At 33.6% G+C, this 17,886-nt stretch overlaps 1 protein-coding gene across 1 annotated transcript in view; it reads right to left on the reverse strand.

The window, feature by feature from the left end:
- The window catches only part of LOC128638231 (indolethylamine N-methyltransferase-like), a 42,164-nt gene extending 25,465 nt beyond the window's left edge, over positions 1 to 16,699 (reverse strand). The window contains exons 1-2 of the mRNA XM_053690079.1: positions 16,536 to 16,699; positions 2,627 to 2,834 (exon numbers count right to left, since the gene is read on the reverse strand). Of these exons, the coding sequence (XP_053546054.1) occupies positions 2,627 to 2,834; positions 16,536 to 16,680 (353 nt within the window). The 5' untranslated portion in view covers positions 16,681 to 16,699. The remainder of the gene's footprint in view (positions 1 to 2,626; positions 2,835 to 16,535) is intronic.
- Positions 16,700 to 17,886: the final 1,187 nt, after the last annotated feature.

A 17,886-nucleotide genomic window follows, 5' to 3' on the forward strand; every position in this document is an offset into this window, starting at 1 on the left:
GATGCCATATACACATCCCCTGATAGGGGACGTAACAGGGATTAAACTGATAAGAATAGTACTACTTAACACATCACTCCTATCTGGTGGCACATTAGATTGCACGCGCAGTGCCCCAAATTTGAAGTAGGAGGACCGACCAAGAATCTTTTTCCATCTCCCGGTTAATAAAATCGATGCCATATACACGTCCCCTTATAGGGGACGTAACAGGGATTAAACTGATAAGAATAGTACTACTTAACACACCACTCCTATCTGGTGGCACATTAGTTTGCACGTGCAGTGCCCCAAATTTGAAGTAGGAGGACCGACCAAGCATCTTTTTCCATCTCCCGGTTCCTAAAATCGATGCCATATACACGTCCCCTGATAGGAGACGTAACAGGGATTAAACTGATAAGAATAGAACTACATAACACACCACTCCTATCTGGTGGTTCATTAGATTGCACGCACAGTGCCCCAAATTTGAAGTAGGAGGACCGACCAAGCATCTTTTTCCATCTCCCGGTTCCTAAAATCGATGCCATATACAAGTCCCCTGATAGGGGACGTAACAGGGATTAAACTGATAAGAATAGTACTACTTAACACACCACTCCTATCTGGTGGCACATTAGATTGCACGCACAGTGCCCCAAATTTGAAGTAGGAGGACCGACCAAGCATCTTTTTTCCATCTCCCGGTTCCTAAAATCGATGCCATATACACATCCCCTGATAGGGGACGTAACAGGGATTAAACTGATACGAATAGTACTACTTAACACACCACTCCTATCTGGTGGCACATTAGATTGCACGTGCAGTGCCCCAAATTTGAAGTAGGAGGACCGACCAAGCATCTTTTTCCGTCTCCCGGTTCCTAAAATCGATGCCATATACACGTCCCCTGATAGGTGACGTAACAGGGATTAAACTGATAAGAATAGTACTACTTAACACACCACTCCTATCTGGTGGCACATTAAATTGCACACGCAGTGCCCCAAATTTGAAGTAGGAGGACCGACCAAGAATCTTTTTCCATCTCCCGGTTCCTAAAATCGATGCCATATACACGTCCCCTGATAGGGGACGTAACAGGGATTAAACTGATAAGAATAGTACTACTTAACACACCACTCCTATCTGGTGGCACATTAGATTGCACGCGCAGTGCCCCAAATTTGAAGTAGGAGGACCGACCAAGCATCTTTTTCCATCTCCCGGTTCCTAAAATCAATGCCATATACACGTCCCCTGATAGGGGACGTAACAGGGATTAAACTGATAGGAATAGTACTACTTAACACACCTTATAATAATGCAGAGAGAGGCAGCACAGAGAGAGGAGTCTGAAGAGTCAGAGGAGGAAGGGGGCTTTGAGGAGGTGGAAGACCAAACACAGCAGGCGTCCCAGGGGGCTTGTTGTCACCTTTCGGGGACCCTTGGTGTTGTACGTGGCTGGGTGGAGGAAGATACCTTCAATGACATCAGTGAGGACAAGGAACGGGACATGGCTAGCTTGGTATCCAACCTTGTGCAAATGGGGAGTTTGCGGTTGTTTGCGGTGCGTTAAAGGGACAGTCTAGGCCAAAATAAACTTTCATGATTCAGATAGAGCATGTAATTTTAAACAATTTTCCAATTTACTTTTATCACCAATTTTGCTTTGTTCTCTTGGTATTCTTAGTTGAAAGCTTAACCTAGGAGGTTCATATGCTAATTTCTTAGACCTTGAAGCCCACCTCTTTCAGATTGCATTTTAACAGTTTTTCACCACTAGAGGGTGTTAGTTCACGTATTTCATATAGATAACACTGTGCTCGTGCACGAGAAGTTATCTGGGAGCAGGCACTGGTTGGCTAGACTGCAAGTCTGTCAAAAAACTGAAAAAAGGGGCAGTTTGCAGAGGCTTAGATACAAGATAATCACAGAGGTTAAAAGTATATTATTATAAATGTGTTAGTTATGAAAAACTGGGAAATGGGTAATAAAGGGATTATCTATCTTTTAAAACAATAAAAATTCTGGTGTAGACTGTCCCTTTAAATGGGGAGTTTGGTCTGTCACTGTGAAGCGGGCGTAACCCTTACACTACCTGATCGATACAACATCATACCTGATGTTTTAAAGCACGTTATTCCAAACAATTTAGGAATGTTAGGTGATTTATGCACTTTATGGATTAAAACCAGACTCTGCATCAACTATTTTTCCATTGGAGTTTTGCCATGGATCCCCCTCCGGCATGCCACAGTCCAGGTGTTGGTCCCCTTGAAACAACTTTTCCATCACTATTGTGGCCAGAAAGAGTCCCTGTGGGTTTTAAAGTTCGCCTGCCTATTGAAGTCTATGGCGGTTCGCCCGTTCACGAACAGTTGCGGAAGTTCGCGTTCGACGTTCGCGAACCCAAATATTTATGTTCGTGACATCACTAGTGTGCATGAATGCAGCAAATAATATAAATATTTTTAGAGACTCACAAACGTATTTACATATATACTAGTGTATATTGTAAACTTTAGAAGCAATTTTCAAACTTTTAAACATAAACATTTTATATTGAGTAAAAAAGAATTATAACATTAAAGTAAAAAAAAATGTAAACATTGCTACCCATATGAAGTAAATACTTCACCTGCTGCCTTCCAGCTCAATAAGATGTGTTGATGCATGAGACCAGTCATACGCATCTTTATCTTCATACAGCCATTTTTTTAGTTCCTTGACAGAGCTTTCATTTGGTTCTAACACTGTGATATCTTTAAAGCAATCACAGAATAGGAACAGATGAAAAAGGGTTGGTCCAACGCTGAGTTCAGCTAATGTGTCTCCACTAACATATCCTGCAAAGTAAACACATGCAAATAAACAAACTATATAATATATGTGTCACATTAATCAACTACAATAAATACATAAGCAAATTCATGCAAAATGATTAAACATGACTTACTCTCTAAGGGCCTGATACTCAAAGCATCATCATAACAGCGCTATGTTCTAAAGGTATCTGCATTAGAATCAAAATGTCACGAGAAAGGTGGAAAGTGGCGGAATGTTCAAAGCACCCACGCCATGTGCAGTGAGGGTTTAATGTAAAAGATCACTTTAGACAGTATTGGACGACAATACGATTTACATGCGTGAACTGAAACTATATAGGTACAATACAATAGTGAAACATATACACGGATAAGAAAATCTATGTGAGCTGGGGGATTGTGGATATGTTGTGTGTGTGTTTGTATATATATATATATATATATATATATATATATTTATTTATTTATTTTTTTTCAGCTTTTTCCTTCAGTTTTTTTATTTCTCTATTTCTACACTTTGTAACAGTTTCTTTTTGAAGACTAGCTGTAATTATTATGTGGTGATATCACTCTATTTAGCAATCTATAGCGCTTACTAATAGTCCTATAATACATCATGGTATATAACTTCAATCTCCAACTTAAAAAAACAACCTATTGATTGGTTCTTTATATAGGGCCATTTAATAATATTAATACATATACACTTATTATTAGGGGTCCAGATTTGGCAATCATAATCAGACTTTCTCTGTCATAAGAGCTGTCAAAATAAAGTCAGCTGTTCTATCTTAGCGTATAAGAAAGGTTGCCAGTCACATGACCAGGTTTGGCCAATCATGGCAACTCCACGACTAAGGAAAGTCCGCAATCCCTTTTTTAAGTGGAGCACGGACGCCGGACTACAAGTATTGTCTCTGAGAAAGGAGAAAAATAATATACAGCCTTCGAAATGCATAAATATTTATACAAAAACAATAAAGGACTGTGGTTTTAGAATGTATTCCTTTCTTTTTGTGCATGGATTTGATCTATGCATTTAATTTATTTTATAAACTTTAATTTACCAGATTATTCAGTGACTTTAGTAGCATACCACACACTCAGCCAGATTACAAATTTTGCGTTATGGCTGGTTCGCTAATAACTTGTACGTTATTTCCACCACTCACTTTTAATACCGCTGCTGTTACAGGTTTGCAAAAAAACGGCTTGTGCGGGCGATATGGTTGGGTTAGCTCCATACCGCACTCAAATACAAGCAGTGTTTTGACGTGCTCGTGCACGATTTGCCCATAGACATCAATGGGGAGAGCCGGCAAAAAAAAAAGCCTAACACCTGCAATCGCAGAGAGTAAAGCTCTGTAACGCAGCCCCATTGATGTCTATGGTGAAAAAAAATGTATGTTTAAACCTAACACCCTAACATAAACACCGAGTCTAAACACCCCTAATCTGCCACCCTCGACATCGCAGACACCTACATTACACTTATTAACCCCTAATCTGCCACCCCCAATGTCGCTGACACCTACATTATGCTTATTAACCGCTAATCTGCCGCTCCCAATGTCGCCGCCACCTACCTAGATTTATTAACCCCTAATCTGCCGCCCCCTACATAAATTTATTAACCCCTAAACTGCCGCCCCCAATGTCGCCTCCGCCACTATACTAAAGTTATTAACCCCTAAACCTCTGGCCTCCCACATCACTAACACTAAATATATTAACCCCTAACGTAACCCTAACTCTAATCCTAACCCTAACGTAACCCTAACACTCCCTAACTTTAATATAATTAAAATAATTCTAAATAAAACTTACTATTAATAGCTAAATAATTTCTATTTAAAACTAAATACTTACTTACCTGTAAAATAAACCCTAAGCTAGCTACAATATAACTAATAGTTACATTGTATCTATCTTAGGTTTTATTTTTATTTCACTGCTATGTTTGTATTTATTTTAACTAGGTAGACTAGTTAGAAAATAGTTATTAACTATTTACTAGCTACCTAGTTAAAATAAATACAAAGTTACCTGTAAAATAAAACCTAACCTGGGTTACACTAACACTTAACATTAAAATAAAATTAAATAAATTAAATTAACAAAATACATTTATCTAAATTACAAAAAAAAAAACACTAAATTACACAAAATAAAAATAGAAATGTTCAAAAATAAAAACAAATTACTCCTAATCTAATAGCCCTATCAAAATACCCCCCCCCCCCAAATAAAAAAAAAAACCCTAGCCTACATTAAATGACCCTTAAAAGGGCCTCTTGCGGGGCATTGCTCCAAAGAAATCAGCTCTTTTACCTGTAAAACAAAATCCAAACAACACCCCAACAGTAAAACCCACCACTCACACAACCAAACCCCCCAAATAAAATCCTATCTAAATAAACCTAAGCTCCCCATTGCCCTGAAAATGGCATTTGGATGGGCATTGCCCTTAAAAAGGCATTTAGCTCTTTTACATTGCCCAAAACCCTAAGCTAAAAATAAAACCCACCCAATAAACCCTTAAAAAAACCTAACACTAACCCCCGATGATCCACTTACAGTTTTTGAAGACTGGACATCCATCCTCATCCAGGCAGCAGAAGTCTTCATCCAAGCGGGCAGAAGTCTTCATCCAGATGGCATCTTCTATCTTCATCTATCCGGCGCGGAGCGGATCCATCTTCAAGACATACGGCGTGAAGCATCCTCTTCTTCCGATGGCTGTTGAAGAATGAAGTTTCCCTTTAAATGATGTCATCCAAGATGGCATCCCTTACATTCCGATTGGCTGATAGAATTCTATCAGCCAATAGGAATTAAGAGGGAAAAAATCCTATTGGCTGTTGCAATCAGCCAATAGGATTGAGCTTGCATTCTATTGGCTATTCCAAGCAGCCAATAGAATGCAAGTCAAATCCTATTGGCTGATTGGATCAGCCAATAGGATGAAAGCTCAATCCTATTGGCTGATTGCAACAGCCAATAGGATTTGTTTCCCCTTAATTCCTATTGGCTGATAGAATTATATCAGCCAATCGGAATGTAAGGGACGCCTTCTTGGATGACATCATTTAAATGGAAACTTTATTCTTCAACAGCCATCAGAAGAAGAGGATGCTCCGCGTCGGATGTCTTGAAGATGGACCCGCTCCGCGCCGGATGGATGAAGATAGAATATGCTGTCTGGATGAAGACTTCTGCCTGCATGGATGAAGACTTCTGCCGGTTTCGAGGAGGACTTCTGCCAGCTTCAAAAACTGTAAGTGGATCGTCGGGGGTTAGTGTTAGGTTTTTTTTAAGGGTTTATTGGGTGGGTTTTATTTTTAGCTTAGAGTTTTGGGCAATGTAAAAGAGCTAAATACCCTTTTAAGGGCAATGCCCAACCAAATGCCCTTTTCAGGGCAATGGGAAGATTAGGTTTATTTAGATAGGATTTTAATTGGGGGTTTGGTTGTGTGGGTGGTGGGTTTTACTGTTGGGGGGTTGTTTGTATTTTATTTTTTTTTACAGGTAAAAGAGCTTTTAAGGGCCATTGGCAGTTTAGTGTAGACTAGAGTTTTTTTTATTTTGGGGGGGCTTTTTTATTTTGATAGGGCTATTAGATTAGGAGTAATTTGTTTTTATTTTTGATAATTTCTTTTTTTATTTGTGTAATTTAGTGTTTACTTTTTTGTAATTTAGATAAATGTATTTTGTTAATTTAATTTATTTAATTTTATTGTAATGTTAAGTGTTAGTGTAACTCAGGTTAGGTTTTATTTTACAGGTAACTTTGTATTAATTTTAACTAGGTAGCTAGTAAATAGTTAATAACTATTTACTAACTTTTGTACCTAGTTAAAATAAATACAAACTTAGCTGTGAAATAAATATAAAACCTAAGATAGATACAATGTAACTATTAGTTATATTGTAGCTAGCTTAGCTTAGGGTTTATTTTACAGGCAAGTAAGTATTTAGTTTTAAATAGGAATAAGTTAGTTATTAATAGTAGGTTTTATTTAGATTTATTTTAATTATATTTAAGTTAGGCTGTGTTATGGTTAAGTTAGGGTTAGGTTTAGGGGTTAATAGGTTTATTATAGCGGCAGAGTGGGCGTACGGCAGATTAGGGGTTAATAATATTTAAATAGTGTTTGCGATGTGGGAGGGCGGCGGTTTAGGGGTTAATAATTTTATTATAGCGGCGACAATGTCGGGGAGCGGCGGAATAGGGGTTAATACATTTTTAAGTGGCGGCGATGTCCGGAGCGGCAGATTAGGGTTAATAATTTTATTTTATTATTTGCGATGCGGGAGGGCCTCGGTTTAGTGGTTAATAGGTAGTTTATGGGTGTTAGCATACTTTTTAACACTTTAGTTATGAGTTTTATGCTACAGCTTATAACTACTGACTTTAGATGGCGGTACGGATCTTGTAGTTATAGAGTGTACTGCTCACTTTTTGGCCTCCCATTGAAAAATTACTTTTTTTAAAGTGCGGTACTGACGTTGCGTGACGCCCAAAAAAGTGTGTGGTACACCTATACCTACAAGACTTGTAATAGCGGCGTTAGGGAAAAAGCAGCGTTATACTCATAACGCAAAACTCGTAATCTGGCTGACTGTAACTTGCTTATAAGACTACATGTGCATAGATTGAACATTTGGGGAACTATTTGCGAATCCTGAAAGATCGGTATTGGGTTTGATTGTTACCTCATATACAACTGAGGTTCTAACATGTGAGTAGAATAGTAAGAGAAATAAATAATATGAATAGTGATGAAGAGGGTGCTACAAAGCTGTGATTCACATTCCTATAGTACAACTAACAGATGTAAATATCATACGATAGGATAAAATGTTTAATGACAGAATAATAATTAAAAAAATAAATTAAAAAAAGAGAGATAGAGAAAGAGAGAGAGAAAGAGAGAGAGAAAGAGAGAGAGAGAAAGAGAGAGAGAAAGAGAGAGAGAAAGAGAGAGAGAAAGAGAGAGAGAAAGAGAGATAGAGAGAGAGAGAAAGAGAGAAAGAGAGAGAGAGAGAGAGAAAGAGAGAGAGAAAGAGAGAGAGAAAGAGAGAGAGAAAGAGAGAGAGAGAAAGAGAGAGAGAAAGAGAAAGAGAGAAAGAAAGAAAGAAAGAAAGAAAGAGAGAAAGAGAGAAAAAGAGAAAAAGAGAAAAAGAGAAAGAGAAAGAGAGAGAGATTAAAAATCAGCTCCAATACAATAAACAATATGATGCAGTAACTTGTTAAGAGCCCAAAAACGGTAAAGGGACGTCTCACTGTATATTGTTATAACCAAATGTTCCACTAATGACAAGCTCTTGTCCTACAAATCCGTTATAGCAAACAATAATCCAGATTATAAACTTTACTTCAGGTCTCAAGCCAGTCACAAATTCACAAGGTGACCCAATTGGCTAAGCAGAATATCGCCATACCGTGTGACAAAGATCCCAATTTTATTTAAAAGCATAGATGCTTTTGTAGCATTTAAAAATGTGTTTATTTGATAATGTATGTGTGCCAAAATATAAAATAATAATAGCCTGACACTTGTAACCTGGTCCATCATATTTATTAAGCCATTACAATCAGCCTGTAACTGTAAGTAAGTTCTCTCTGTACAGAACGGGTTTGCGTTTAATATGAAGGTCACACTGTACCAAGCGTGTTATTAAAAGAAACATTTGGCATAATATAATATAGGACTAGATTACAAGTTGAGCACTAATTTGTAGCTCACCCGTAAAAGGGCAAAATCACCCGTTTAAGGGTGTGGGATAGATAATCAGCCAATACAGGGAGTGCAGAATTATTAGGCAAATGAGTATTTTGACCACATCATCCTCTTTATGCATGTTGTCTTACTCCAAGCTGTATAGGCTCGAAAGCCTACTACCAATTAAGCATATTAGGTGATGTGCATCTCTGTAATGAGAAGGGGTGTGGTCTAATGACATCAACACCCTATATCAGGTGTGCATAATTATTAGGCAACTTCCTTTCCTTTGGCAAAATGGGTCAAAAGAAGGACTTGACAGGCTCAGAAAAGTCAAAAATAGTGAGATATCTTGCAGAGGGATGCAGCACTCTTAAAATTGCAAAGCTTCTGAAGCGTGATCATCGAACAATCAAGCGTTTCATTCAAAATAGTCAACAGGGTCGCAAGAAGCGTGTGGAAAAACCAAGGCGCAAAATAACTGCCCATGAACTGAGAAAAGTCAAGCGTGCAGCTGCCAAGATGCCACTTGCCACCAGTTTGGCCATATTTCAGAGCTGCAACATCACTGGAGTGCCCAAAAGCACAAGGTGTGCAATACTCAGAGACATGGCCAAGGTAAGAAAGGCTGAAAGACGACCACCACTGAACAAGACACACAAGCTGAAACGTCAAGACTGGGCCAAGAAATATCTCGACTGATTTTTCTAAGGTTTTATGGACTGATGAAATGAGAGTGAGTCTTGATGGGCCAGATGGATGGGCCCGTGGCTGGATTGGTAAAGGGCAGAGAGCTCCAGTCTGACTCAGACGCCAGCAAGGTGGAGGTGGAGTACTGGTTTGGGCTGGTATCATCAAAGATGAGCTTGTGGGGCCTTTTCGGGTTGAGGATGGAGTCAAGCTCAACTCCCAGTCCTACTGCCAGTTTCTGGAAGACACCTTCTTCAAGCAGTGGTACAGGAAGAAGTCTGCATCCTTCAAGAAAAACATGATTTTCATGCAGGACAATGCTCCATCACATGCGTCCAAGTACTCCACAGCGTGGCTGGCAAGAAAGGGTATAAAAGAAGAAAATCTAATGACATGGCCTCCTTGTTCACCTGATCTGAACCCAATTGAGAACCTGTGGTCCATCATCAAATGTGAGATTTACAAGGAGGGAAAACAGTACACCTCTCTGAACAGTGTCTGGGAGGCTGTGGTTGCTGCTGCACGCAATGTTGATGGTGAACAGATCAAAGCACTGACAGAATCCATGGATGGCAGGCTTTTGAGTGTCCTTGCAAAGAAAGGTGGCTATATTGGTCACTGATTTGTTTTTGTTTTGTTTTTGAATGTCAGAAATGTATATTTGTGAATGTTGAGATGTTATATTGGTTTCACTGGTAAAAATAAATAATTGAAATGGGTATATATTTGTTTTTTGTTGCCTAATAATTATGCACAGTAATAGTCACCTGCACACACAGATATCCCCCTAAAATAGCTAAAACTAAAAACAAACTAAAAACTACTTCCAAAAATATTCAGCTTTGATATTAATGAGTTTTTTGGGTTCATTGAGAACATGGTTGTTGTTCAATAATAAAATTAATCCTCAAAAATACAACTTGCCTAATAATTCTGCACTCCCTGTACAAGCGGCCGGCTATTGCTACTCGTGGTAGCAATTAGTGCTCAGAAAATGAACCAGATATAAGTGCCCAATTGGCCCCCAAATAAAAAACTACTGCACAGAGCAGTTTTTAGTGGTGAAAAGTGGAGGGTGTGGGGAGTTAGTAAAAAAAACAGCCTATGAGAAATGTGTGTTCCCTGTAAATATATATGTATATATTGCATTAATTGTAATATGTGTATGTACAAATATAAACAAATAAATATATATGTATATATTACATTAATTGTAATGTGTATGTACAAATATAAACAAATAAATATATATGTATATATTGCATTAATTGTAATATATGTATGTACAAATATAAACAAATAAATATATATGTATGTACAAATATAAACAAATAAATATATATGTATATATTGCATTAATTTTAATATATGTATGTACAAATATAAACAAATAAATATAAATGTATGTACACATATAAACAAATAAATATATATGTATATATTACATTAATTATAATATGTGTATGTACAAATATAAACAAATAAATATATATTAAACCAAGAGATAGTAAAATGTAAAGGGCGCTCAGTGTAGAGAACTGTGGATGGAAGAGTACTCTAAGTATTAAGCTAGAGTAAAAAATATAATATAAATATCAATATAATACCATAGGCACAATATATCAAAAACGGCCCCAGCGGTGTGATCTTAAAAATTAATGTAAAGTAAGATTGGCCGTAATAAGACCGCTACTATTGTTCATACAAATTTGATACAATGTAGAAAAAAAAAAAGTAAAGATGTCACTGTATAGAACGTGTAAATGTAAATAGTACAAATGTTGAATACAAGCTCATACATATACAAACATACACAATAGACTATCAATTTATGCTAATGTGCTTAAAACACCGCGAGTGACAAATACAATTTGCAGAGCACAGAATCAAGACATGCAGTTTACAGTAAAAATAAATATAAAGTCCATGAGTGATACTGAGTGGAGAAACGGAAAGAGTGGAAATCCCAGTGTTGCGTGTCACACTATCCCCTCAAGGGATTCTACTTACTCTCCTTAACCTCAATCCATATGAGGTAAGTGTCGCGCAGGGTAAGTAGAATGACTTTCCTTGACGGACAACTGTGTGCTGTGCATACTATAGTGAGAACATATTTGAGTTAGCGATTGTGTCTGACACAGGAATCGTTGTGACAGCGAAAGACTTGGGAGACAGCTACAAGCCTGAGGATACTTGACACAACAAGGAAAGTCATTCTACTTACCCTGCGCGAAACTTACCTCATATGGATTGAGGTTAAGGAGAGTAAGTAGAATCCCTTGAGGGGATAGTGTGACACGCAACACTGGGATTTCCACTCTTTCCGTTTCTCCACTCAGTATCACTCATGGACTTTATATTTATTTTTATTTTTACTGTAAACTGCATGTCTTGATTCTGTGCTCTGCAAATTGTATTTGTCACTCGCGGTGTTTTAAGCACATTAGCATAAATTGATAGTCTATTGTGTATGTTTGTATATGTATGAGCTTGTATTCAACATTTGTACTATTTACATTTACACGTTCTATACAGTGACATCTTTACTTTTTTTTTTTCTACATTGTATCAAATTTGTATGAAAAATAGTAGCGGTCTTATTATGGCCAATCTTACTTTACATTAATTTTTAAGATCACACCGCTGGGGCCGTTTTTGATATATTGTGCCTATGGTATTATATTGATATTTATATTATATTTTTTACTCTAGCTTAATACTTAGAGTACTCTTCCATCCACAGTTCTCTACACTGAGCGCCCTTTACATTTTACTATCTCTTGGTTTAATATTTTTGTTCTTTATTAGGACTGTGGGGTTTTGGGGATCCCACTACCCTAATAAGTAATTTGGGGCAGCATAGTGATATATATGCTTTTTCCTCTAACAGTACATATATAAACAAATAAATATATATGTACACATATAAACAAATAAATATATATGTATGTACACATATAAACAAATAAATATATATGTATATACACATATAAACAAATAAATATATATGTATATACACATATAAACAAATAAATATATATGTATATATTGCATTAAATGTAATATGTGTATGTATAAATATAAACAAATATATATATATATGCATATATTGCATTAATTGTAATATGTGTATGTACAAATATAAACAAATAAATATATATGCATATATTGCATTAATTGTAATATGTGTATGTACAAATATAAACAAATAAATATATATGTATGTACAAATATAAACAAATAAATATATATGTATATACACATATAAACAAATAAATATATATGTATATATTGCATTAAATGTAATATGTGTATTTGCAAATATAAAGAAATAAATATATATGTATATATTGCATTGATTGTAATATGTGTATGTACAAATATAAAGAAATAAATAAATATGTATGTACAAATATAAAGAAATAAATATATATGTATATACACATATAAACAAATAAATATATATGTATATATTACATTAATTGTAATATGTGTATGTACAAATATAAACAAATAAATATATATGTATGTACATATAAACAAATAAATATATATGTATGTACACATATAAACAAATAAATATATATGTATGTACAAATATAAACAAATAAATATATATGTATGTACATATAAACAAATAAATATATATGTATGTACACATATAAACAAATAAATATATATGTATGCACAAATATAACCAAATAAATATATATGTATGTACAAATATAAACAAATAAATATATATGTATGTACACATATAAACAAATAAATATATATGTATGTACAAATATAAACAAATAAATATATATGTATATACACATATAAACAAATAAATATATATGTATGTACACATATAAACAAATAAATATATATGTATGTACACATTTAAACAAAAAAATATATATGTATGCACAAATATAAACAAATAAATATATATGTACATACAAATATAAACAAATAAATATATATGTATGTACACATATAAACAAATAAATATATATGTACATACAAATATAAACAAATAAATATATATGTATGTACAAATATAAACAAATAAATATATATGTATGTACAAATATAAACAAATAAATATATATGTATGTACACATATAAACAAATAAATATATATGTATGTACAAATATAAACAAATAAATATATATGTATGTACACATATAAACAAATAAATATATATGTATGTACAAATATAAACAAATAAATATATATGTATGTACACATATAAACAAATAAATATATATGTATGTACACATATAAACAAATAAATATATATGTATGTACACATATAAACAAATAAATATATATGTATGTACATATAAACAAATAAATATATATGTATGTACAAATATAAACAAATAAATATATATGTATATATTGCATTAATTGTAATATGTGTATGTACAAATATAAACAAATAAATATATATGTATGTACAAATATAAACAAATAAATATATATGTATATACACATATAAACAAATAAATATATATGTATATATTGCATTAAATGTAATATGTGTATTTACAAATATAAAGAAATAAATATATATGTATATATTGCATTGATTGTAATATGTGTATGTACAAATATAAACAAATAAATAAATATGTATGTACAAATATAAAGAAATAAATATATATGTATATACACATATAAACAAATAAATATATATGTATATATTACATTAATTGTAATATGTGTATGTACAAATATAAAGAAATAAATATATATGTATGTACATATAAACAAATAAATATATATGTATGTACACATATAAACAAATAAATATATATGTATGCACAAATATAAACAAATAAATATATATGTATGTACAAATATAAACAAATAAATATATATGTATGTACACATATAAACAAATAAATATATATGTATGTACAAATGTAAACAAATAAATATATATGTATATACACATATAAACAAATAAATATATATGTATGTACACATATAAACAAATAAATATATATGTATGTACACATTTAAACAAATAAATATATATGTATGCACAAATATAAACAAATAAATATATATGTACATACAAATATAAACAAATATATATATATATGTATGTACACATATAAACAAATAAATATATATGTATGTACACATATAAACAAATAAATATATATGTATGTACACATATAAAACAAATAAATATATATGTATGCACAAATATAAACAAATAAATATATATGTATGTACACATATAAACAAATAAATATATATGTATGTACAAATATAAACAAATAAATATATATGTATGTACAAATATAAACAAATAAATATATATGTATGTACACATATAAACAAATAAATATATATGTATGTACAAATATAAACAAATAAATATATATGTATGTACACATATAAACAAATAAATATATATGTATGTACAAATATAAACAAATAAATATATATGTATGTACACATATAAACAAATAAATATATATGTATGTACACATATAAACAAATAAATATATATGTATGTACACATATAAACAAATAAATATATATGTATGTACAAATATAAACAAATAAATATATATGTATGTACATATAAACAAATAAATATATATGTATATATTACATTAATTGTAATTGGTGTATGTACACATATAAACAAATAAATATATATGTATGTACACATATAAACAAATAAATATATATGTATGTACATATAAACAAATAAATATATATGTATATATCATATTAATTGTAATATGTGTATGTACATATAAACAAATACATATATATGTATATATTCATATACATACTGTATATATTTAAATTTGCTGCCCATTGCTGCACGACTTACCCCCTTTGCTGCGCTAGGTTCTCATGCCATGTCTGACAGCATGAGACCAAGGCTCCCATTGGAGCCTATGGAAGCGTGCTCTCTTAAGTGCAATGCTTCCATGCAATGCGTACGCGAGGTCGCGTTCGCATTGTGGCTAACTTGTAATACCAAAGCACATTTGTGTGCACTGGTATTACTTAGTTAAGCGAAAATATCTCTTTTGTGAAAGCGATATTTTACACTCCACTTATAATCTAACCCATAATGGACTAGATTACAAGTAGAGCACAGACGTTTGAGCCCGAGCGATTAGGGGTATATCACAAGGTTTTGTGCTCATCAGGCTTACAACTCATATTATGAGTTGAAAGTAAACGTGATTGTGTGAGCGCAATGGCGATTTACGCTAGAATCATTACCTCGTATTCAGAGCTCTGGTTAACTGTTTCGCAAAACTAACAAGTTACATAAAACACATCAAAATTACTTTACAAAGTACACTTACACTCATAATAGAACCATCTAATACAAATTATTTTTTAAAAATTGCACACAAAAGTTATAAGGGCTCAAAGATATGAGGACTCGGTTGTTAGAAAAAAAAGGCAGGTAAAGGGCTTTAATAAAGAGACACACATATATATGTCTGAATATATATATATATATATATATATATATATGTATACATGCACATATGTAATATTATATAATATAATAGGGTCTATTACAATCCTTTAGAAAAAATATATTAAATCGATGGAGATTTTCTTAGATAAGCCAACAGCAGTTTTCCTAAATGATTGGGATCAACCAAAATATATCATAATATCATGTAATATAATATAATAAATAGTGGTTGATAAAAATTGATAACAAAAAGTTATCAAATGATTTTCAACAGAAAAACTCTATTAAAGTTTATGGGGATTTTTGTAGATAAATTATTTGAGTTTTTCTAAACAATTGAGATCAACCCATAGATAGACAGACAAACAGACACACAAATAGAACATATATTAAATAGGATGTCAGAGAGATATTATGCAGTAGTATACAGAATTATGCAAGGGCCTCTGTGCTGTTACACTAAATTATATAGAGATGTGTGAACATTATTAAATCAGCTGCCTAGAATAGTATAGGTATTGAATCAGCTGCCTAGAATAGTATAGGTACTGAATCAGCTGCCTAGAATAGTATAGGTATTGAATCAGCTGCCTAGAATAGTATAGGTATTGAATCAGCTGCCTAGAATAGTATAGGTACTGAATCAGCTGCCTAGAATAGTATAGGTACTGAATCAGCTGCCTAGAATAGTATAGGTACTGAATCAGCTGCCTAGAATAGTATAGGCACTGATAATGCTGGATTGGCTGGTGAGGTCAGTGAAATAGAAGAGGCTTCTAAGTTCATATTGCAGATTATCTCATGTCACACATAAATCACTGATATATTAGGTATATAAATTACATTACCTTTATCCAGTGCCTTATGAATTTGTTCCATAGGAAATTTAACCAATTCTTCATAAAGTAATTTTTCAGATTTCGATGAAAAATATGTATCAAGAAAAACTGCTCCAGACATTTCATCCTCATGATAGTGTTTAATTAAATCCATTCTTGATAGAATGAAGATATTAAAGTTCTTGAGTTTTAGAGATCAGTTGTATAGCTGAGTGATAGGACTGACTTTAAATAGTTTTCATATGTTTGCCTTGCCTTTAATTAGTTGTCACACAAATACCTGCAGGCCAATGACAATATATATGGTACTATAAATCACTTCTAAAAAAAAAAAAATGCTTATCATGTGGATTTCCCCAGGCATACACATTATATTTGATTCTTGTCTTGTTTCGTTAAATTTGCTTTCACAAGGATGTTGCTTATCAAAATACTCACTGTACCTACATTTTGTCCATCAAAGCCCCTATGTGAGCCTTGTTGTGACCCACACACCCCACCATAGCTGTGTCAACCACAAACTACTGGTAGTGAGAGAGGGTGGGATCTTTTTTCCAGCTTCAAAAATGCTGAGAGCTTCAGCTGTCCACCCATTTTATCCTTTTTCTATCCCCTTAACTCTATTGTAGCCCCCTTAGCTCCATTGCCTATGTACGATCAAAAACACCTCTATCCATTACTCTTCTTCTGGGGGTTGCTATTCATAGAGAACAAAACTAAAATATATGTTGTGATCTTAAAATCAGTAGCTGCTGCACCCTACAGTCTACATTCATGTAGTGGTCTGTCCCTGCTGCCTTGGGCTGCTCCTTTTTCAAAAGGGACACAGTGGACAGATAAAGAACTATGTTGTAGCCAAAAGTAGCACAATAATTATAAAAGCCTTAGAATCCTGTATCATGCATGGAGAACCACACCAATTTTCTGAAAGGGAACCAAACTTATTCCCTAAATAAAATAATATTAGTGGCAAAATGTGCAGAAGGAGTCAGTTACTTTTTGCACAGATGATCTGTGCATCATTTTAAAAAGTTTACGTTTAGAGCTAAAGGCAGGTTCTTTTGATAGCTGAAACATCCCAACCTCAACTACAGAAGTCTCTGGAATGCCCATGAACTAAGCCCTGGAGATACCATTTTTCCTGTCCAGTGAGACCGCTAACCTTTTTTGTTTCATTGACCTTACAGCTACTATATTGCAGATCCACTACTGGCAGCAACACTTGAAGGTAGCTACTTCAGAACAAACAGTAAGGGCTTGATTATGGGGCCTATCTATCAAGCTACGAATGGCTCGCCAGAAACAGCAGTTATGAAGCAGCGGTCACAAAGACCGCTGCTCCATAACCCTGTCCGCCTGC

Source organism: Bombina bombina, chromosome 8 (assembly GCF_027579735.1).
Source record: "Bombina bombina isolate aBomBom1 chromosome 8, aBomBom1.pri, whole genome shotgun sequence".
Classification (NCBI taxonomy): Eukaryota; Metazoa; Chordata; class Amphibia; order Anura; family Bombinatoridae; genus Bombina; species Bombina bombina.